The sequence below is a fragment of the Sitophilus oryzae genome, unplaced genomic scaffold, assembly GCF_002938485.1.
Source record: "Sitophilus oryzae breed Bouriz unplaced genomic scaffold, Soryzae_2.0 scaffold_738_pilon_pilon, whole genome shotgun sequence".
Classification (NCBI taxonomy): Eukaryota; Metazoa; Arthropoda; class Insecta; order Coleoptera; family Curculionidae; genus Sitophilus; species Sitophilus oryzae.
This window is the reverse complement of record NW_022147349.1, coordinates 195610-218977: the sequence shown is the minus strand read 5'-3', so window position 1 is coordinate 218977 and position 23368 is coordinate 195610. Positions and strand designations below refer to the sequence as shown.

At 32.8% G+C, this 23368-nt stretch overlaps 1 protein-coding gene across 1 annotated transcript in view; it reads left to right on the top strand.

The window, feature by feature from the left end:
* LOC115888458 (protein Wnt-5b-like) overlaps nucleotides 1–23368 on the top strand; it is a 304485-nt gene that overhangs the window by 167268 nt on the left and 113849 nt on the right. Inside the window, exon 4 of the mRNA XM_030908203.1 lies at nucleotides 16761–16941. Within this exon, the coding sequence (XP_030764063.1) occupies nucleotides 16761–16941 (181 nt within the window). The remainder of the gene's footprint in view (nucleotides 1–16760; nucleotides 16942–23368) is intronic.

Below are 23368 nucleotides of genomic sequence, written 5' to 3'. Positions count from 1 at the left end.
TAGATTTTATAGAGAAATAAAAGAGCGGCAAATATTTCGATTTCACGGCTTGTTTACGGCATATTCCTGTTGTACTATAAAGTCACTATTGATCCCATTTAGTGAATTTTAAGAAAATCGCGCTAGTTTAACGTTATCGTTTACGTTAATTAAAAAAATCATCGATTTTGTAAACAAATAATAGAGCGGCAAATTTTTCGTTTGCATGGTGTATTTACGGCTAATTTACGGCAATTGTTCCACTTAATTTCAGACATTTTACTTAACGTTTACTAGAATGGTTGTGCTAACTTAATATATGACCTTGACGCTATTACATTTTTTGTTGCAGGGGGATAGAGAACGATCGGAGGATATTTTTTTTCATTGTATCTAAGAACGGCAAAAAACGGCAAATTCCTGCTATACTATAAAATTCCTAACTATGTTCTTTCACTGATTTCCAGTGGTGGTTGTGCTAACTTATTATTAACTTAGCACAACCATTTATTTAACATACTTAGCGAAGAGCGGCAAATTTTTCGTTTTCACGGCAAATTTACGGCTAATTTACGGCAATTATTCCACATAGTTTCATACATTTTTTTTAAGTGGTTGTGCTAACAATTTTATCCAGTTTTTCTGTTAATGGAAATGCTTGCTTTGCTTTATCATCACCATTACAAATGATTAATTCGACGCGAACGAAGTCGTGGGTACACGCTAGTACAGTATATAAATTTAATAATTAGTATTACTAAAACATACATTAATACTACTACTAAATACCTATATGTATTACTAAATATACGGAGCGATCATCCATGATTGAAATAGTCGATTTTGCTTGTTTGGTTGGCAATAAATTTAAGTTCGAATATTTATCAGCTATTATCACTAGCGCCAAAACAAACCAAGTCAAGGTTGCCACCTTTTGTATTTAAAAAATCGGGACAGCACTAGTGCAAACTTTTTTCTTAAACGTAAAATTCTATGTGCCCATCGGATTTGCAAACAATATTTTATGCCTTTTTGCGTTAACTTAAAAAAAACTATTCGAAATTTAAAAATAATTATGTAAAAATAAGAAATAAAAAGTTGAAAACAAAATTAGCAAACAATCAATTAAATCTAAAACAACTAGAACAAAACCTAAACAAAATCAAAAGGTTTAGCTGTATAATTATTTTTAAATGAACATTTTTTGGCACAATAAGACACTAATTCACCACAATACACTAAAACACTTTAAAATATAACATACTTAGTATACACAAGCATAAAAAGGCCTTACCCCAACAAGTGCGCTAATTTCTATTAAACACTTTATTTTTAACACTGGACGCACGTTTCGTTAACCAGCTGAGCATCATGAGCAGATGATGAAAACTGATAGTTAGCTTCAAATTTATGATTAGCCAAACGAGCGTCCAGTGTTAAAAGCAAAGTGTTTTAATGTATTGCGGTCAATTAGTGTTTTATTTCGCTGTTGTAACACCAAAAACTCCAACCCCTAACTGTAATGAATATTTTTTATTTGTTTTGTTGATGTAATAGTAAGAGCCTTGTAATTTTTAATAAAATCCAAAAATTCGTATATGCAATATATTAAATGAGATTTGAAGTTCCGTTCTAATGAGCTTAACTGAACCACCTATTTCTAGCGTCTGTCTACCTCAACATAATATGTGAAAATATATAAATAACAACCTTAAACAATGAAGGCATATAATTTACTCTAGTTTTAAAAATACTTTATTTTTTTATGTATAATTTTTATATCCTTTTTGGCAAATTACCTTTGCGTAAGTTTTTATTATCCAACTAGCGTGTACCAGCGACTTCGTTCGCGTCGAATTAATCATTTGTAATGGTGATGATAAAGCAAAGCAAGAATTTCGATTAACATACAAACTGGATAAAATTTTCTCACATTTATGTCAGCATGAGAAAAAAGAATATGGCGATATTATTATATAACTTGGTAATATTTGAGGGGTAGTTTCATCTCGTTGGAATTTGACTTTCGAAAAATCCGTTTGCTAAAAATAAGCTTTTTACGTCAAGCAGTTTAAGCAGAATCGTGGTTAAAACATTACCCAACTTTTTGGAACACTCTGTATGATTTTTTAAAAAAATAATTTAATTTTTTTTTTAAATAAATTATGCTTGTCCAAGCGTTTTCCCAAAAGACTAACCGTTTTTTAAATAACAAATATTGTAATATTTGAGGGGCGTTTTCACCCTCTTCAAATTTGAGATTCGAGAAACCCCTCCTTATCGAACCTCTACACCCCACAGTCAATCCGTTTGCCAAAAATCAGCTTTAAACGTCAAGCAGTTTAAGCAGAATCGTGATTACTCACTGGTCATATTTTATGAAACACCCTGTATAAATTTATAAAAAATCTTAAAATATGTAAAACAAAAAAATAAAATATACGTGCTTAAGAGTTTTTCCGAAAAACTCACCGGTTTTTAAATAAAAAATATTTTAATATTTGAGGGATAGTTTCACCCCTTGGAATTCGAGTTTCGAAAAATCCTTCTTATCGAACCTCTATACACCCTAAAGTCAATCTGTTTTCCAAAAATCAGCTTTTTACGTCAAGCGCTTTAAGCAGGATCGTGATTAATCAATGACCAGATTTTTCGAAACACCCTGTATACATTTTTAAAAAATCTTAAAATATGTAAAAAAAAACAAAATAAAATATACGTGTTTAAGCGTTTTTTCGGAAACTTGACCGTTCTTTAAATAAAAAATATTGTAATATTTGAGGGGTGGTTTTACCCTCTTGGAACTGGAATTTCGAAAAATCCCTTCTTATCGAACCTCTACACCCCAGAATCAACCTGTATGCCAAAATTGAGCTTCTTACGTTGAGTGGTTTGAGCAGGATCGTGATTAATCAGTATGTCAGTCACTTAAGGATTTTATATCTATATTAGTATAGAAGTATAGATATTCATTAAAGAGAGTATCAATATTTACTTCTTTTAATTCTAAAATTTCTAAGATTTTAATTAATTCGTCGAAAAGAATTATTTTTAAATTCATGAAACTAATAAACATGTATTTTTAATAATAAATTTTAGAATTTTATTGTTTAATAAAAACGTGGGTATTAAACAAATTAAAATCGGGACATTAGGGCTTTGCGTGGGGACGCGGGACTTTTGGATCAAAATCGGGACTGTCCCGACAAAATCGGGACGGGTGGCAAAACTGAACCAAGTAGTAAATAATTTGATTAATTTTTTGACGATGTAGAATGTAGAACGTAGAATGGTTTGGGAGGGGGGTTTATCACCACGATGGTACAGATCTATTGTGTGTTCCCCTTTCTTAAGTTATAACGAGTTAATACTCATCGTACAGTCTCAGGGCTTTAACAAAATGATCTGAGACGGCTTCACAGAGGCTAGTTCTTCATCTTCGATATCAATCTTATCAAAGTTTATGGCACGAATGGTTGTCGTCTCGGTGCACTCAGGGATGAGGTGTTTTGGCGTATCTCGATTTTCCCTATAAAATCTGCATTTGCCGTTATTTCTTAGCTTTAATCTACCGAGGCGTTTGTTGAGGTAGGTTAGACAGCGTCCTGTTAAAAAGACCGTCACAATTCGAAGATTGTTCTTACTTAAATCAAGGAAAATCTTTGATTTTTCTCGGTCGTAACTTATGAGAAATTTCTTCGAGTGTCTTAGACCGTTGGAGGATTCCCATTCCAGGTTACGGATGGAGTCTTCCAGGTTCTTGAGTTCTACATTAAGTTGGTTTCCACTTGAAAATAGTGATGGGTTGTTATTTAACTATCTGTTATTTTATAACAATTATTTAGAAATAACATAACGCAACCGTTACTGCTTTTAAAAAATAACAGATATAAAATAACAACACGCAGAGATCGAGTGTTCGTGAAACGAAGTCGGCGCTCTGCACCGCCACGAAATTCGATGCTGCTCGAAGCAATTCCAAAAAACAACTAGTATGGATGGAAAACCTATTATTTCGACAACCATCGATACAGGCGGCGAGATACAACGGACAACGGAGTGGGGTATGCGCTACGGCGCGGCGCGTCGTGTTGGGCTGACAACAGCTTAAAAATAATAGGATATAAAAGAAGCAGCTTTTTTGAAACAGTTGCGGGCATAACGCCTGGCTGTCGAGATAACAGGAGTGGGAAAGGAGCGCTGCTGCATCGGTCGATTGTCGATGGAGGCTCGCAACGGGTTGGAGAATAACGCATCAGTTGTTTTAGCTATGTTGTTTTTTTACCTGTTACGAGCATAACAGAACGGCGTTCGAGATAATCGGAGGTTTGAAACAGGTTGGAGAATAACGCATCAGTTGTTTTAGATACATATTGTTTTTCAACCTGTTACGAGCATAACGGGCGGAGGTCGAGATATTATGGCGCTGTATGTTTCAATACTTTGTTATTAAGTTTCAATATTTAAGTATTTATTTATTCTGAAAAATTTTCAGAATAATATTTTAAGATTTTTTAAAAATGTATACAGGGTGTTTTGAAAAATCTGGTCATTGATTAATCACGATCCTGCTTAAAGCCCTTGACGTAAAAAGCTGATTTTTGGAAAACGGATTGACTTTAGGGTGTAGAGGTGCGATAAGAAGGGATTTTTCGAAACTCAAATTCTAAGGGGGTGAAACCACCCTCAAATATTAGAATATTTTTTATTTAAAAACTGGTGAGTTTTTCGAAAAAACTCTTAAACACGTATATTTTATTTTGTTGTTTTACATATTTTGAGATTTTTACAAAATATATACAGGGTGTTTCATAAAATATGACCACTGAGTAATCACTATTCTGCTTAAACTGCTTGACGTTTAAAGCTGATTTTTGGTAAACGGATTGACTGTGGGGTGTAGAGGTGCGATAAGGAGGGGTTTCTCGAATCTCAAATTCCAAGAGGGTGAAAACGCCCCTCAAATATTACAATATTTATTATTTAAAAAACGGTTAGTCTTTCGGGAAAACGATTGGACACGCATAATTTATTTTGTTTTTTTACATATTTTGAAATTTTTTAAAAAATAATACAGGGTGTTCCAAAAAGTTGAGTAATTGATTAACCACGATTCTGCTTAAACTGCTCGACGTTTAAAGCATATTTTTGGCAAATGTGAGAAAATTTTATCCAGTTTGTATGTTAATGGAAATTCTTGCTTTGCTTTATCATCACCATTACAAATTAATAATTCGATGCGAACGAAGTCGCGGGTACAACTTAACAAGTATAGCTAGAGACGTGAGAAATATAAAATAAGAGACGCCCCCCGATGCGCAGTGGACATCCCACAAATTTGCTTCAATCAGATTTTTCGTAGCGTAACTGCATCTCTCTTCCGCCGAATGCGTTCTCTCTCTATCGTGTGCGCGACCGGTGCTATCCCCAAGTCTCTTCCTATATTTGTCAAACTGTACATGCTAGTTTAAGTGTAAAATTAATTCGAACTCTAGTGTGTAGTTGGTTTACTTATGAAGAATATACTACACATTTTCTTATATTGCTATTTTTTGACCGCAAATGGTAAAATCATAACGAAGAGCTTCTCGCCCGTCGAGTGAGATGCACCCTGTACACTGCTACGCAATTCAGAATCTACGCGGATCGAGGGGTAGGGCGTAGGTAGATCGGAATTTATAGATATAGACGAGTGGCGGCATTTTGGCTTTTTTATATCGCAATTTGTAAACAGCGCTTATTTGTAAACAACCCCCGTTTTTAGAGAGGTATTTTAGATAACAATCGATATTTAGAAATGTTATGACACCCTGGAAATACTACCACCGAGCACGTCATTGTTGCAACTGCGTTAATACGCCTGGCGGTGACCGCCTCATATTCTTTCAGATATTTAGCAATAAAATAAAGAAACCTGTTATTTTTAAGCTGTTATTTTAAGCTGTTTTTTATAAATAACTATAACAGTTTCAACTGTTATCTAAAAATAACAGTTTTGCCCATCACTACTTGAAAAGCAAAACGGGTCTGGTCAAGTTAGTGGAGCGTTCGCTCCTTTTCAAGCTAAATCTGCTTCTTCATTGCCTTCTACCCCTTGGTGAGCTGGCACCCAGTGTAGGAGGACTTTATTTTCTTTGCCTAATTTGTTTAGCTTCTCTGGGCATTCTTTGACCAACTTCGAATTGATAGTTATTGAGTCGATCGCTTTTAAGTGCTGCTTGATTATCGGATAAAATGGCTATTTCTTGTTTTCGATACTTTTCATCTAAGATAAATATTTCTGCCTGAAGGATGCTGGGGTAGGTGCCCATTAGTTAGGAGTATTAAGTTTTTGGTTCAAATACTCCTATCCCAGTCCCTGCCTTACATGTGCCTTCATGTTTCCCCCGAGCTATCATAACTATGTCACCTGCATACCTTATGCAGCGTATTCTCGGTAGAATTAATTTGTCTAGTAGTTAATTCACTACCAAGCTCCAGAGAAGGAGGGGGGGGGGGGAGGAGGAGATTACTCCACTTCGTGGAGTTCCTTGCTTTGTTGTAATAGCATATGCTTACAATCATTGTTAATAGCTTTGCATATATACTAAACAAGTTTAATTTACAAACACAACCCTGACTGGCTATTTATAATCTAGATCTCTTAATGAACAAGTGCGACATGCAACATTGTTACAGATTTCTCCGACTTATACCCCAGAGCCTTGTAAATACCTCAAAAATAATCTTACAACAAATTGTTAGTGTTATTACAATTTTAAAGTCGTTGTTTCGTATTACTAAAGGCATTTGTTATTCTACAGGGAATAAAAAAGTTCATCGTCTTTCTGTTATAGCGTGCTTGCAATGTTACTCGTTTATTATTTTCTTTTCACATGCATAGAGTAATTTTCTGTATCTGACAATATTTAAGATACATTTTAATATTCACTGTAAAGTTTTATTAATATTTATAAGGTTGTATATATCTTCTGTTGTATTTATTTTTTGAAAGCGAGTGGAACTATAGAATGATATTTTTGTTGAAATAATTATTAGAAATAATTAACAGTTTAAGATAATGAGTAAGTACTACATAACTCCTACACATTATATATTGTACTTTTAAAAAATTCCTTCCTTATCTACTAGAGTTGTAGTGAATAGTTTGTGTTGTTCAATTTTATTATATTTTATACATTATCTACCAATGAAGGAACTTAATTAATATACGACGCACGTCAAAACTTTTTTTTTCTTTGAAACACTAAAAGTATTTTTTTTTCTCCAACCCGCCTCGTACTTAGCAATATTAAAATGTCGTTATTCAGGAACTAATAGTCTATACCATTATTTATGGGACCTTAGAAAATACCAAGGACATTTTACAAAACCAATTCTATTTTAGACAAAACCACCAAGTACTCGGGAAAAGTTATTTCACCATTTGAGGTTGTATATTTAATACTCATAAAGTTACCCATAACGACTACGGTAACAAAACTATAAAAAATATTTTGAAAAATATTCCAGACCAATACCAACTTAATAAAAGCCATCAAGCCATAACGTAAAAACATGATGATGTCATCAGTTCTGTATTTTGTCATGTATTAAGTACTAGATGTAATAGATGTCATCCACAGATTCAAATCCCTCAAGTGGCAATGGGCCAGACACCTGACAAAAAGGACGGTCAACAGATGGATCACAAAAATTATGGCATGGTACTCACGAGGAATAAAAATACTTAGAAGACTAAACTTGAGATGTTGGGGAACCATGATGAAGTTAAATATGTTTAAAATAGTGTTACAAATGATATCGGTATTGAATTTTCCTTTTTAGGAAGGGAAACACTTTGAGCATTATTTCTTTTACTACACATTTTCGTATTGGCATTATAAATACTACTATTATATTTAGTAAAATTTAATATTGTACGTTATATACCGATACTTCCACACCGACTTACTGTGTGGGTGCCATACCGCCAACACATGGACGCATTAAACAAGTTGTAACAGAGACACTTTAGACAAATTTTAAGAATCAAATGGTTCCACCATGTCTCTAACGTATCGGTTCTTGAAAAAGCTAGCTGCGAGAGCGTTGAGGTCATGATTGCTAAATCCTGCTGAAGATGGGCTGGTCACGTATGCAGGATGCAAGAAAACGGCCTACCAAAGCGATGTATTCGGCCACGATGAGCTTGTAGACGGTAAGAGGAAACCGGGTGGACAACTCAAAAGATACAAGGTTATTTTCCACAAAAACTTAAAGGGGATAAGCTTGCAGAATCAATGGGAGGAAGCAGCATACAATAGAACGCAATAGAGAAGAATTGTAAACTCGACAACCAAAGATTAAAGAGGCAACAAAGTAATGAGATTTTTCCGGAGTACTTAAGAGAGATAATATCACGTATCGGGCTTTTTAGTTACAGAAAAACTCATGAAAGGAAACGCCTTGCGTAACCATCTTCTGATTATAGTAATGGCAGTAGTACGAGGGGTGTCTCACTTCGGTAAAAAATGTACATGTACTGCCAAAATATCATTTTACTAACAAGCGACTGCCAAGGACTACGAAGAAGACTGCCTATGACTGCCTATGACTGCCATGTAATTATTATAGGTGACTGGCGTATGACTGCCAATGACTGCCAGCGACTGCCAAGGAAAATGTACATGTAATTCCAGTGAGACAACCCTCGCAGTAGTAGTAGATTTAGGGTGTATTCCGTTGCTTACCTTTGTTATGAAAGTTTTTTCGGTTTCCTGAAAGTTTTCTTATTACGGAACACGGTTCCTGAAAACTTTGGTTATAACTGTCACCAAACTAACCAGCGCGAGAAGGCTGGTTTTTCTGGTTTTGTTTGTCAATCAATGTCATTTATGTGACAGAAATCTAGCAAATATTGGAAGTTCGAGTGAAATTCTCATTTAATTTCTAAAATTTGTAATAATATTTTGTATTTTCATCCAAAAGCAATGGAGGTAGGCAGTAAAGGTAAATACATTTAATTTAAATTAACTAAATAGAATGACTATTTAAGACCATTTAAACTTATCCTGCAGCATTGTTTCTTAAGGTCAGGAACATTTAAAGAAAACATGAAAAACAAGACAAGTAATCGTGAATGTTTTGTAAGCTATAAAAATATAAATATTGATTAGATTTGTTCATTTATTATTGATCTGTCTTAATATTGGACCTGCAAATCTTCACTTGAGCTGTCTAACGAGTTTAACAGTTTATTAATAAAGTAATTTTCAATATTAAACTCCATTGAAAAGAAGAAGCAAACTTAAAAGCAGAGAATAGGTACATTAAAAATGCATAAAAAATTAATTTTATAAGAGAGGTATTGATTTTAGAAAACGTCAACATTTGACGTTTCCAGTATTTTATCCTATGAATAAGAAGACTAAGGAAGGAGCAAAATACTATCCATGTATTCATGCATGGTGGGCGGAAAAAGGACTCTAGGGTGGGGATCCTTGACAGTTCTGTTTGACGATTCATTTGACACATTTGAATTTGATTTGAAATTTTGTGGATTTGTCAGTCTTTACGGAGCCTATTTTATTATTTATTCTACTGCTGATAGTTGTATAAAGGTAGTATATCTAGATGGAAATTGTGGCAGAACTTAAATTAACAGTGACACTATCGCGATTTATCGAAAAAGACTAAAATAGTTGGTTGTGTAGCGTGCGGTAGATCTCGGCAAAAATCGAGTGAAATAATAGAACAACTTTTCGCTAGTAAGTGACTATATAATATACACATACGTGTAGTATACCGATCATTTATGAAATTCACTTAAATTAACTAATTGTATTTTTTTTCTTGCATTTTTGCTTTTATTTGCTACTTGTCAAAGATTAGATGTCAAAGAATTTAGATACATCAATTTGACTTACCTGCTTCAATAGCGTATCGGATGTTTATGGTTATAAATAATTATTATAACTTATCAATTTTATATTTTTATAACAGTTTTAATAACTACCAACATTTATTCACATCGTAAAATAAAAAAAAATATTGAGTCTACCCCACGTCTACCCTACATCATAGTTTTACATTTTATAATAAAATTAGAACGGCACTGATAAACCGGAATTTAAGTCGGCCATATTTGAGGCCCATCGCGGTGGACCTAAGATTTTTGATATGCTCCTTCCTTAGTCTTCTTATTCAAAGATTTTATCAAACCGTTCCGTATCAAACCGATGTTTTTCAGGAACCGCTCTTTACCGTAGTTTACCGGTCTGTTCGCCTGTTTTTGCAACGGAATACAGCCTTACTGTCTACACTAATCTAATTATCATAAACTATCTATAAGGCATACGTAATCATAACATAATAAGGACAAAAGAATTTACGATCCACATCTAATCCAAAAGTGCATCTAAAACATGGGCATACATAAAACGAAAAATTTGACTCTATATGGATGAGTGCTTCAGTTTTCTTTTTTTTTTCTGGTTTTAGAGATAATTTAAGCTGTACGCACACTGGTGCGATCACGGCTCCGATCGCGATCTCGACGCGGCCTAACACGATAGGTTTTTTCGTTTTTTTTTTTCTCAATCAATGTCATTTATGTGACAGAAATCTAGCAAATATTGGAAGTTCGAATGAAATTTTCATTTAATTTCTAAAATTTGTAATAATATTTTGTATTTTCATCCAAAAGCAATGGAGGTAGGCACTAAAGGTAAATAAATTTCATTAACTAAATAGAATGACTATTTAAGACCATTTAAACTTATCATGCAGCATTGTTTCTTAAGGTCAGGAACATTTAAAGAAAACATGAAAAACAAGACAAGTAATCGTGAATGTTTTGTAAGCTATAAAAATATAAATATTGATTAGATTTGTTTATTTATTATTGATCTGTCTTAATATTGGACCTGCAAATCTTCACTTGAGCTGTCTAACGAGTTTCACAGTTTATTAATAAAGTAATTTTCAATATTAAACTCCATTGAAAAGAAGAAGCAAACTTAAAAGCAGAGAATAGGTACATTAAAAATGCAGAAAAGATAAATTTTATAATAGACGTGATAGATGTATTGATTTTAGAAAACGTCAACATTTGACGTTTCCAGTATTTTATCAGACCGTTCCGTATCTAACCGATGTTTTTCACGAACCGCTCTTTACCGTAATTTACCGGTCTGTTCGCCTGTTTTTGCAACGGAATACAGCCTTACTGTCTACATTAATCTAATTATCATAAACTATCTATAAGGCATACGTAATCATAACATAATAAGTCCCAAAAACCAACCATAAACTAAAAGACGTTTCTATGGTAATATCATTCTGATTAATTCATTGACAGACTGTTATCATACTGTTATTAATGTAATTTTAATTAATATCATATTTTTGCTGTTTTAAAATATTAAAGAAGTACAAAATTAGCTTAGTTCATTTCTACGGAATGGGTGATAATAGTTATCAAAAAATGTTATACTTTAACAACAGTAAAAAATATGAGGTGGATAATGACCATGTATTAAAGAATGAAATCTAAATGATATTACCATAGAAACGCCTTTTGATTTTTAGGACTCAAAAATTCCTCTATTTTTTTTTGTTTTTTTTTTAATTTTCTTTAAAACGGTATGAAAATTTGGAAAAGTCTATAAACGGTATTTACCATTTTAGAACAAGCATTTTTCTCAATATGTTAATAATAAAAAGTGTTTTCCCTTGTAAAGACAATCCGGGGACATGCTGTAGATAATAAGTTCTGTGTGTAGGGTGTTTAGACACCTCTGAAAACCCGATCTATTTGCGTAATGGCGGTTTTTTAGAGACGAAACCAGACCGTGGCAGACAGACAGAAAGCGCTACGTGCCTCGCTGATGCGATTATTTCGCTTCGGTCGTGGCGGCCTTTGATGTCGTCACAGGGCCGCTCTTTCTGCCCTTGGTTACCGCAGTTAGCGTCGCTCATTCCATGGGTGTCGGCCGCAAATGGAGCGTAAGACAATCGTCAAGTTGCTTGGTGGTTTCTTTTAGAATTGAGTTGGTCTTGTGAAATTCGATCGTTATTTCCTATGCCTCCATAAATAATAATATATTATCTTGCCATTTATTCCTGTCAATCAATCTTCTTACAGTTCAAAGCACGATACAAAAGCGGTAGCATTTGAGAGTTGAGAGATTGAAGTATAGCCATGTATAATATATTATGTATGTATATGCCCAAGGTGGTTTGACATTGTCTTTCTTGTCGTCGCTGCTCGCTGGTCGTTTTATCTAGTGGTAATAACACTGGTCTACAAAAAAATATATTTTTTTCGAGCTCTGGTACCATTTTTGCTGATTATTATAAATGAAGTACTGATGAATTCAAATATAGCTCCCATTTTCTTCGACAACTCACCATTTTTGGGTCAAAGCCCTCTTTATATATATCATATTTTTATCACTTTTCGATAATAATAATAATTTTATGGATAAAAAAAGAGATAAAAATAATTATTTAGGAGTAAATAATAACAAATAAAAAGATATCTACCTTTATTTAGTGCTTGCTTTGTCATTTATACCCTAAGGTATAACACCCTCGTCCCAAAAACCTGCAGTACTCCACTAACATGCTTGCATTATACTTGAAAATATCTTCTCGAGCTTAACGATGTCCTGATAGAACCGTTCCTCCTGTTCATCCGAGATTACCCATAAATTTTCAAGGAAGAAGTGTAGGTACGAGTGAAAGAAAGGCAGTACGAGTGAAGGAAAGGCTTAAAGTGCATTTCCTTCACTCGCACCTTCACTTCACTCTCTTAAGACTTGTGATATTCCATGGCCTTGTACGCTAAGCAATGCCTCGACCTGAGCAACATAGATGAGCGACACACTTTTGTGGTGACCCAAAAAGTTCTTACATATATTTTGGAATGCCAACCAAACTCGTTTTATTTTCGATTCAGATGATCAATAAACGTCAAATCTTGGTAAAGTAATTCTGATCGAATAAAATTATATTCCACAGTGTTTCGACTTGACGGTAAATAACCCCTTGCCCCGGTGACGGTTATTTCTTCTTTCAACAATATACATTAGTGTATAGTATCTCAGTAATCAGATTACATTATACTTTATACTGATACCTACAACTAGGGATTGCATTACCTGCTTACCGATTTATCGGCTTACTTTATTTGAGGACGGTAAATCGTCTTCAATTCGTTAGTCGTTAAAAAATTACTATACACTAGTGTAGAAGCCAGAAGCCAAATTTTCTAGACCTCAGAAACTATTCGAAACCTTTATTTTAAACTTTTACTACGATTGCTATTACTGATGAGCGAGACTGGTCTTGGTCTTGGTTTTTTGTGCAGAATAAGCATTTATTTATTATTAAAGAATAGCATTTGATCCCCAAACCAAGACCAAGACCGACCAGTGCAAGACCAAGAACAAGCATGCAAGACTCTTGCGGTCTAGCGATCTTGCACTTTTTTGACGTTTTAACTCGCATCAAGGGCGTAGATAAGGGGGGGGTACTGGGGGACAGTACCCCCCCCCCCTGACGCTTGACGAGATACGAGAATTGAAATAGTCATTGACTATGAAAGGATTTTTTTTAATTAAAATCCGACATAAGAACACTTTGTATGCTTTTAATTATGTTGATTTATCGTTTATAATATGTTCGACCTAATTAAAAGCACACAAAGTGTTCTTATTGGCCAGGACAGATTAGTGGGGTTAACTCTAATCAATATCCATAAAGATATTGAAATAAATGTTGATGCTGTTATTGATAGGTTTTCGAAACAGCGTACTAGAAAACATGATTTTGTTTTGTAGTTTTATTTATAGTTTATAGTTTTTATATTTTTTTTTTTGATAGTTTAGAGTTTTTTTTATAGTTTATAGAAAATTAACTAATAAACGTCGTTGTTTCATTTTTGTTTATGTTATTTACAAATCTATATTTTAATTTTTGTGTTATGTTTTTATATCTTTTTGAAGACAAAAGAATCGCCGTCGTTTTAATTCGACAAAAAAATTCCGACGGTGATTTTTTTTGCGACTTAATCATAGTACCACCCCCATAGCATACACCTATCTACGCCCCTGACTCGCATTTATATGATCTAAGAAATTACTTATTTTTTTCAAAATTATTGTTTTAGTTTATTACAAATAGTTTTTTTCTCAACTACCTATTGCTTAAAATTAAAAAAAAAACTCATTTAATATAATATATTGACAAATACATTTTTTTGTCAGACAAATATTCTAGTAATTTCTGTCTTTGAAGCTTTAGTTGCATTAAATTTCCAAAAATAATATTTATTTAGAGATTTTCTATGTGGAAAGTGTCTCTGGTACAAATTGATTAGAAAATGCAGAGCCTTTTTTGGTCACGGTCTTAAATTTTCTCATCGCTAATTGCAATAGATCTGTTACATTATTTATTGTATAATGCTATTAAAATATTCATAATTTTTATTACTGTTTTCAAACAATGCCGTAAAGAATATATTTTTAAGGTATTCATATGATCAATATCATTGATGTCCCATTCGATGCAGTTTGCATCGAAAAAGACATGGTATAATTTTTAATGCAGCATTGCATTTAATAAAGTTGCTGTGGAGCATTACTGGCTAAAATCCAAACAATTTTATAACGATTTTGCTTTAAAATGTAGGATTGCTAAAATAACAAATAATGGCACAACTTTAAGTATCGAGTGTCGATGTCCTTCAATACTTACATAATCATGATTGCAAAAGATTCGATTCTAAAAATCACGGAATATAAATAGAACCAAATCCGCTAACACAGACAGTTGTGTATAGTATTTCCCAAGACAATTGGAAATAATGTGACTTAATTCATTTGTTCAGACGATGCCGACAGAAACAGTGTCAAAATTACCATCGTATTGCAATCCTATTTTCAATTGAGATTTAAAAACTATAACTAATTCAGTACATCTCAAAGTTAAAAGTGAAAATTTCGAACACGAATGCTGTTATTGATGAATTTGTTAATTCTAACTTAAAACTTAACGTTAATTCTAAAAAGGTCAAAGTTGAATTGTGCTAATACTCCGGTTCCATCAACATCGACAGAGAAACAAGCATAAGCTAACAAAGCTTAACAAGCTGTAAAATAAATAACAGCCATGGTTATTGCCCAAACCTGGAAAACAGAAATGCAATATTTTTTGCAAAAAGCAAATAGAGGAAGTATTTGAAAATGCCGCTTTAACTTAGATAGAGATTGCTTTTATATTTCAATTTTTTTTGCTAGTTCTGACAAGGAAACACCGGGAGATATCGGTAAACCGGTATTATAAAATTATGTGTTATAAACTATCGTTTAATATTGAATTGAAAAGTCGGCATACATTTTGATCCGTAGATACAACCACCCAAACATCTAGGCCTGACATTAGATGCCAAGATGCGGTGGAAGACTTGTTATTTAAAATCATCAATTTTATTTTTATCTAATATTTTTGTTTCTCCAGTGTAGCAGATACAGCATTCTAGCTTTCCTCTCGTTTGACTTTTGAAATTCTTCTTATTAAAGTTGTTGTCGCGCTGAATGAAATACCGATATTGCAATATTGAATTGTGCTTTAACCCTTCGATATCTTTCTGTGTTTCTGAATTTTTTGCTCTTTGCAGAAAGACTGTCAGTAAGAAGTAATTATTATCCATTGTACAATTTTTGCAACACATATCCAAAAATCTACTTAAAGGGACTACTTACTACTTACTACTGAGAGAAGTAGTAAAACATCTAGTAAAAAACAAAGGAACCGGAATCATTAATTATTGTGCAAATATATTTGGCATTTTTATTCTTTTGTATTTACATATTTACCAAGTAAAAATAACAATCGTGTTTGTTTTGCAGGAACTACAACTCAATACGAACAAATTTTAATCTTAAGCAAAACAAACCAGTGGCCTGGGAATTGTATTTATTAGTACTGAAGTTTTAACATCGTGAATATATATTTGCGTGTTAAACTCGTGTCGCAACGAGCTAGAATAAAACCAGAAGCCCTAAATGGCCATATTTCACTCTGCTTAGTCCTAGTTAAGCCTTGTGTGCAAACGAAGGGATCTAATAATCGTATTTCATTATTATGAGCCACATTAAATCATAAATAACGAACTAGAAAGGAGAAGTTTAAATTGCTGGTTTAAAAGGATCATTGTCAGCAGAACAAATAAATTAATTTAATATTAGGTTCTCTTTGTATGTAGCAATAATTAAAGTATTAAACAGAGAAACATTTTAATATTGGATTATACCACGCTGGCAAGTCTTGCTATTGGATCGGTATTTACCTACATCTGTGGAAGTGAATCGCATAGGGATCTTATTAAGTGGGAGTTAGCAAAACGTGACGGTGTGCTGTTGCGGCGTTGCCACATTTACCGGAGATACAGGTTTCTAAAAGTTCTTATTTCTAAAAGTTTTTTTTTTCGGAAAGATAACTACTCCTAGATAAATTATTAGATATGTTTCTGAGTATCTGAAACCGAGTTATAAGAATATCGTTATGGTGTCCATTTCTTATAATGATAAAACGTCAATAATCGCAGTATTTTGAAAACTGAACTTTTTAACGTATGTTATGTACACAGAAAAAAAATATTGTGAATAATACTAAATTTCTTTGTTACAATAATACTTTTGTGACGTTTGAAAAAAAAACATTTCCATTGCGCATTAGACATTATGATTATTTCACAATTCCATAAAATATGACAAGCATTTCCTTTGTTCCAGCCAGTCGGGAAACAGCATTTGCACACGCCTTGGCCGCAGCTGGCGTAGTGCATTCAATATCCAGAGCATGTCGAGACGGTCAACTTTCCTCCTGTGGCTGTTCTAGAATGGAACGACCCAAGGATTTGAGAAAGGAATGGGTTTGGGGTGGATGCGGAGATAACTTAGAATATGGATATAGGTGAGTGTGTTTGTAGTACGTTCATAATCTTTTAAATGGTGACTCATAGATATTATATTAATTGCAAGCAAGGTCCATCAAATATATTATATTAATTGCAAGCTATATAGTCGCCGTCAACAATAATTGAGATTCCTATAAAAAAATATTTCTTCTATACCGGTTGCGTCTCAAAAGTGGCTCACCCCTATAACTTTTTGATTTTTTTCAGATCAAATAACGAGATTTGGTATGTTAGTATATGTAGTGAGGTAAAGAGTAAAGACACATAAGTTTTTTTAAATTGAAACCATAGTTGGCCATGACTTCTTAAAAAGCGCCATTTTTTAAGCTTTTCAGCGACATAAGCTATAATATGTTTTTTTTCCAAAAAATTACTGAGTTATATATAGCCAATTCTTATCTAAAAATCTTATCTTTCTTAAAATATGTCAAAAATGACAGGCTTTAGAAAAAATCGGAGAATACAAACTCATTAGGGATGTTATTGTATACAACTTTTATCTGAAAACTTTTTGTCTAAAATAGATCATGGAATTAGGGACAATTTTTTTTTAAATAGCCAAAATTTGTTTTTTTCGAAATATCTAGTAAGCCATGAACTTTTTCAAAAATCTGAAAGGCGCATATTTATGACCCCACAAAACTGCAATTCCTTCCCCATTTAATCGATGCTCTATCTAGTATAGTTTCCGAGACACACATAGAGAACATCGTACGAAACTCACCCGTATTGTATCACTCAACTGTATATTTTATCTAATTTATTATTAAATACCATTACTATTAGTTATTATTACTATTAGTCCATCCTACAGCAATTTTAAGTAAAAAATAATGATATTTCAAATAATTACAAAAAAAACTAATTTTAAAAAGTTTAAACATCTTGTAACTCTAAAACTATGCATTTTCGTATCCATGTTTATAGGAACTTTTTTCATATTTTTTTGTTGAGGAACCAATGAGTACTTATTTAAAACTTTCGCAAGTTAATGATATTAAAATTTTTTAAAGGTAATTAGACTTGGATCAGACAAATTAATAAAATTGCATTTGTGTCATCAAAAATGACAAAATATCAAGAGACAACTTTTAATCGGCATTTACACAATTTTTTACACTGCTTACACTATTCCGCTAACAAGAGAAAAGGGTCAGTGGCGTACATGCTTTTTTTAGAAAAATATTCCAGTGATAACCTATATGCACGTCCCTGGTGAATACGTCGACACTTTTTTAGATTTAAAATATATCGCATTTATAGTTACTTTTACCCTAAAAATTTCATTCGAATCACTAAGAGTACTTGGAAGAAAATTATAATAAATCGAAAATATATTAAGAATTTAACACCCTGTAGCTACGAAACAAGGCAGAATCGGACCTATGTTGATATGAAAAATAAATCTTATTTTTATGTGAGGAAACTCCCGACGAGAAATGGCACATGTTTTTTGAAGCACTCTGTATACAGTTTGCTAAAAAAATTATAAAAATAGGAATTAAATTTTAAAAAAATAGTGTGTGCAATATGTGTCCATCTTTGAAGTGAAATTTCTTCTGACTTTCGTCTGTCTGTCTGTCCGTCTACCCGTCTGTCCGACTGAGGACTCGTCAAAAAACTTGAAAAGATGGGGCTCGAAGAGAAAATAGAATTTACCTGTATATTATAATCTGTCACTGTAAGGTATCCTCTTGTTCGACAGTCTTTAGTTACTTTAATGGCTATAATCTAAACAAATGATGGCCAATTTTTAATATTTTTAAACCGGAATTTAAGAAAATAAATATTCAATCTCAATAAACTATAGTTGACTTGCTCCATACAGACATTACATCCTGTTAATATCTCATGTGTTTTGTTATCTGGCGTATAGTTTATTTTAATGTATAGAACTGAAGTCTATTCTAAATGATTTCCTGTTCTTTTACTGTTCGTTTTTAGTACTCGATCGCATATAGTTTTTCATTGCCATGTAGCAATTACGATACATTTTGTAGTTTAAAGCAGTGTATATTTTCTTATAATTAATACTTCATTAATGTCATAATAAGTAGGTCTTATTAAGAATCGTTTGTAATATTAACGCAGATATATTGTAGCCATTATTAAATGTAGTTTATTACCTAAAAACCTCATAACCACAAAACGTACAGATGTTGTTTATTGGTACAACCTGTTTACCTATACACTTTATTATTTTATATCACCTGCTATGAGTTACTGTATTTGAAGTAGTTTAATGGTATTTCGCGGAATTCGAATTCTAATTCGAGGAATATACAAAAAATTCATTGGTAATAAAAATTAGTTGTCAAATACATTTTCACCACAATACACCAAAACACTTTTACTTTTACACTGGACGCGCGTTTCGCTAACCATAGTTAAGCTGAAACGCCAAACACAACGCAGCCGTCAGAAAAGTGTCATCATTACATCGCAAATTATTCCACAAAACTGACAAAAACTGAGTGAGTCTGCTGCTAATTTGTAGTAGAAAAAATAACGTAAAAAACTCGTTCGAAAACTTCTTTGTACACTCGTTCGACTTGTGGCTCTTGCCTGCGGCCCGAGCCAACAAACTGTCGAACTCGTGTGCAAAACGTCGTTTTCGAAACTCGTTGTTTAATATACTATTTTCAAATTAGTTATTGCTTTCGAGAATTTTATTCCCATCATCAGGACAATTCGACTGAGTCAATTAGCAAAAAAAACATCCTCTGCACAAAAAGGCCTTAAAACTAGCATCAGATGGCATTGGAATACAAGGACATTTCCTTTATAAAATATTAAAATACATATCCAATGACATTACTTTTCTTTAAACACAAAACAAAAAAAAATAAAATTTACTAAACTAATTTCTACATTGTTGTCTCGAAGCTTGAAACAACAAGATAGAAATTTAAAAAAAAGGAAATGTCCTTGTATTCCAATGTCATATAATGCTTTAAAGCCTTTTTGTGCAGAGGATGTAAGGATGTTTTATTTGCTAATGACTCGAAAGCTTGACAAATTTGAAAAAGTAGTTTTATTAGCCTGTGTGGTGATTACTGACAGCATCCTAAAAGTTTACACTTTTCAGAAAAGTCAGAATCTCATATTAGAAGTTTCAAATGCACTTCTTCGCTTTTCTCATCCCTAATCACCTCAAGAACTACCCTTATTATTCAATATCAACACATAATTTTTTGAATTTCAGTTTATGTATTTTTAACAAATTCAGAAAAAAATCAAAATTTAAGTAAGCGTTTCTCGTTTATGAGCAGAGATACAAAGATGCGGTTTTCACATCATTATACTACTTTTTTATGAAATTAAAGATGATTCATACAGATTTGTCCTGGCCACCTTGGTTTCTGAAATACAGAGCGAATTTGAAAATATTGTATCTTAATCCGCCTTCGTATCGCGGTTATCTTATAACTTATCGAAAAGGTGAAAACTGATTTTCATAGAGTTTTCACATAGAACTCAGTGGCGTAACTGGATTCGCGCTGGGAGCTGTCATTCTTGAAGTATGGCCCAAACTTATAAGTTTTTTTACACATATTTTTTTTTTAAATGGAATACCCTGTGTATTACGGAACAACCCATATATTATTATTTTATTTTATTTGTATTAAAAAATGTCTTCACCTCTGTGGCAGATTCATCTCTTCAAAAAAGTCCTATGGGTATTTCCCCACACCCCACTGTAAGAAAACGTACAAAATAAAATAGTTATTTTTGTAAACACTGCCTATAAACCTAATAAACAAATTTTCCTAACGAACAAAAAAATGCTTAACGTCTTGGGAAGTATGTCTCTTCCCGTCGTCACAAGCAAAAAAACACAAAGAACAAAGAAAAAACATATTTATAGTTATTAATGATACAAGTTCGATACGAACATCATAATGAAACGCACATTTACACAAGTTTCATTAAAAACTTCGTATCGAACGTGTATCATTCAAAATTTAATCTACGACACGACACGAGGGACGATCCAAAGAGATTTGATTTAATTTAAAATATCAGAGATATCCTCATAAAAATTAAAATTCAAAATTATCAGGTGCCCATATTAGTCGATGCCGTGGTAACCGTGCTTGTTGATGGTTTCCATTTTGAGTTTGACAACTCAATTATTGATGTTCAATTTTGTGTTAAACGTTCAGTTTTAGCAAAAAGCAAAAAATAATATTAATATGGGTGATTGTGAAAGTGTCCCTTCGGATATTGAAGGCATTGCGCAAAACGTTGTCGATTTCCTACTTCCCGAAAAATCAAGACAAACGTACGAGCAAGCCTATGTAAACCTTGAAGATTGGTGTAAAGGGAAAGGAATCAAGAATAGTAGTAACGAAAAGGTTCTCCTGGCATATTTTGAACATCTTTCAAAACATAGGAAGGCTTCATCACTTTGGGTATATTATATAGTATATTATTCCATGCTACGTATATCAGTGAAGAAAAATACAGATATTAGTAAGTACGTTCATTTAATTGCATTTCTAAAAAGAAAATCGGAAGGACTTCGGTCAAAAAAATCGAGAATTTTAAGAAAAGAAGACATAACTCGTTTTTTGTTGGAAGCCGATGATAAAACTTATTTCCTGACAAAAGTTTCATTGATAGTGGGACTTACGGGGGCCTGCCGGCGTATCGAGTTGACAAATCTGCAGCTGTAAAATGTTAAAGATGAAGGACAATGCATTCATGTCATTATTCCATTTACGAAAACAAAGATATCACGAGATATTTTTTATAACGAAAGGGAATGTTGAAGGAATAAATATGGTGGAAATGGTTTGAAGATATACCGGGTGCGTCTCAAAAGTGGCTCACCCCCTATAACTTTTTTATTTTTTCAGATAAAAACACGAGATTTGGTATGTTAGTATATGACATAAATTGGGATTGATTGACGCATTCAATTGTTTTCGGTCACTTCCTGTTTCACCGGAAATGACTACAACTTTTGATTTTTAAATGTCACCCTCGGTATTTCTTTGCTTTATTTGATAGAAAATAATACTCTGAATAGAATGACATATCATATGTCAACTTTTGACATTTCCGGATATGGTTTATTTGAAATTATAACTTACAGTTCGTAACGAAAATTTGACTTGAAATACCAAGTGTGTGGTATCAAATTATTCATAAAAAAATGCTTTTCCAAATATGCTAATGAGCCACCCTCGTTCCCTTTGAAAAAATTGAGATATAGAGATATAAATACGATATAGATATAAATACGATTTAGACATTTTTTAACCGGCCAGGACAAGACACTAAAAACATTAGACGATCAAATCTATTTTTCCGAGGCTCCTTGATTAAGAATTAGTGTTTTTAACATAGCCATGGCACTCTAGATTGAAATTTAAAATACAATTTTTTATTAAGCGAGAATGTCAAAAGTTGACAAATGTTACGTCATTCTATACAGAATATAATTTTCTATCGAATAAAGTAAAAATATACCGGGGTGCCATTTAAAAATCAAAAGTACTTAGTAGTCATTTCCGGTGAAACAGGAAGTGACCAAAAACAATTGAATACGTCAATCAATCCCAATTTATGTCCATATACTAACATACCAAATCTGTTTTTTTATCTGAAAAAATAAAAAAGTTTTAGGGGTGAGCCACTTTTGAGACGCACCCGGTATAGCTATGCAGCCAAGCAACACAGAGCATACTCGATTTTTTGTGGGGTACCGAAATGGAAAATGCATTAAGCAACCTGTTGGCATTAATACTTTAGGGAAAATGCCGTATAAAATAGCATTGTTCCTAAGTCTTCCAAATCCACAACAATACACATTGTTTGCGTAGATCGTCTGCGTCGTTGCTTGTAGATTCAGGAGTGGATTTATTAACTGTTAAAAAACATGATGGTTGACGCTCTAACACAGTGGCAGAGAGCTATATAGAAAATTCCAAATAAAATAAGAAAAAAGTGGCATGTAATATTTTGGGTAACATTTCTGGCAATGATGGGTCTTCAACAAGTTCAAGCACTCAGGAAATAAATTTACTTTCTAAAAATTCAACTCACCTGTCATCGTCTGGAATTAATTTAACCAATTGTACTGATATTATAATTAATGTTTACAATAAATAAACGTATTTATTATAACCTTTTTTTGCTTGTTTCTTATTTTAAAATTTGCGTTTTATTATAAATTCACAAAGCCATAATGACATCCAAATGACAATGTTAAATGTGTCATAATGACAATGACATTGTCGTAGATTAATATTTAAATGCAACTATTCGAGAAAACTTTAGTTTTTTTTCAAACAGATACGTCTATAAAAACCGTTGACGTACCGTTAAAATGACATTAAAACAAAATTTAATATCAAGTTATACTTCAAAATTAACAATTACTTAATAAGGTAAAACCAAAAAGTTTCAAACTTT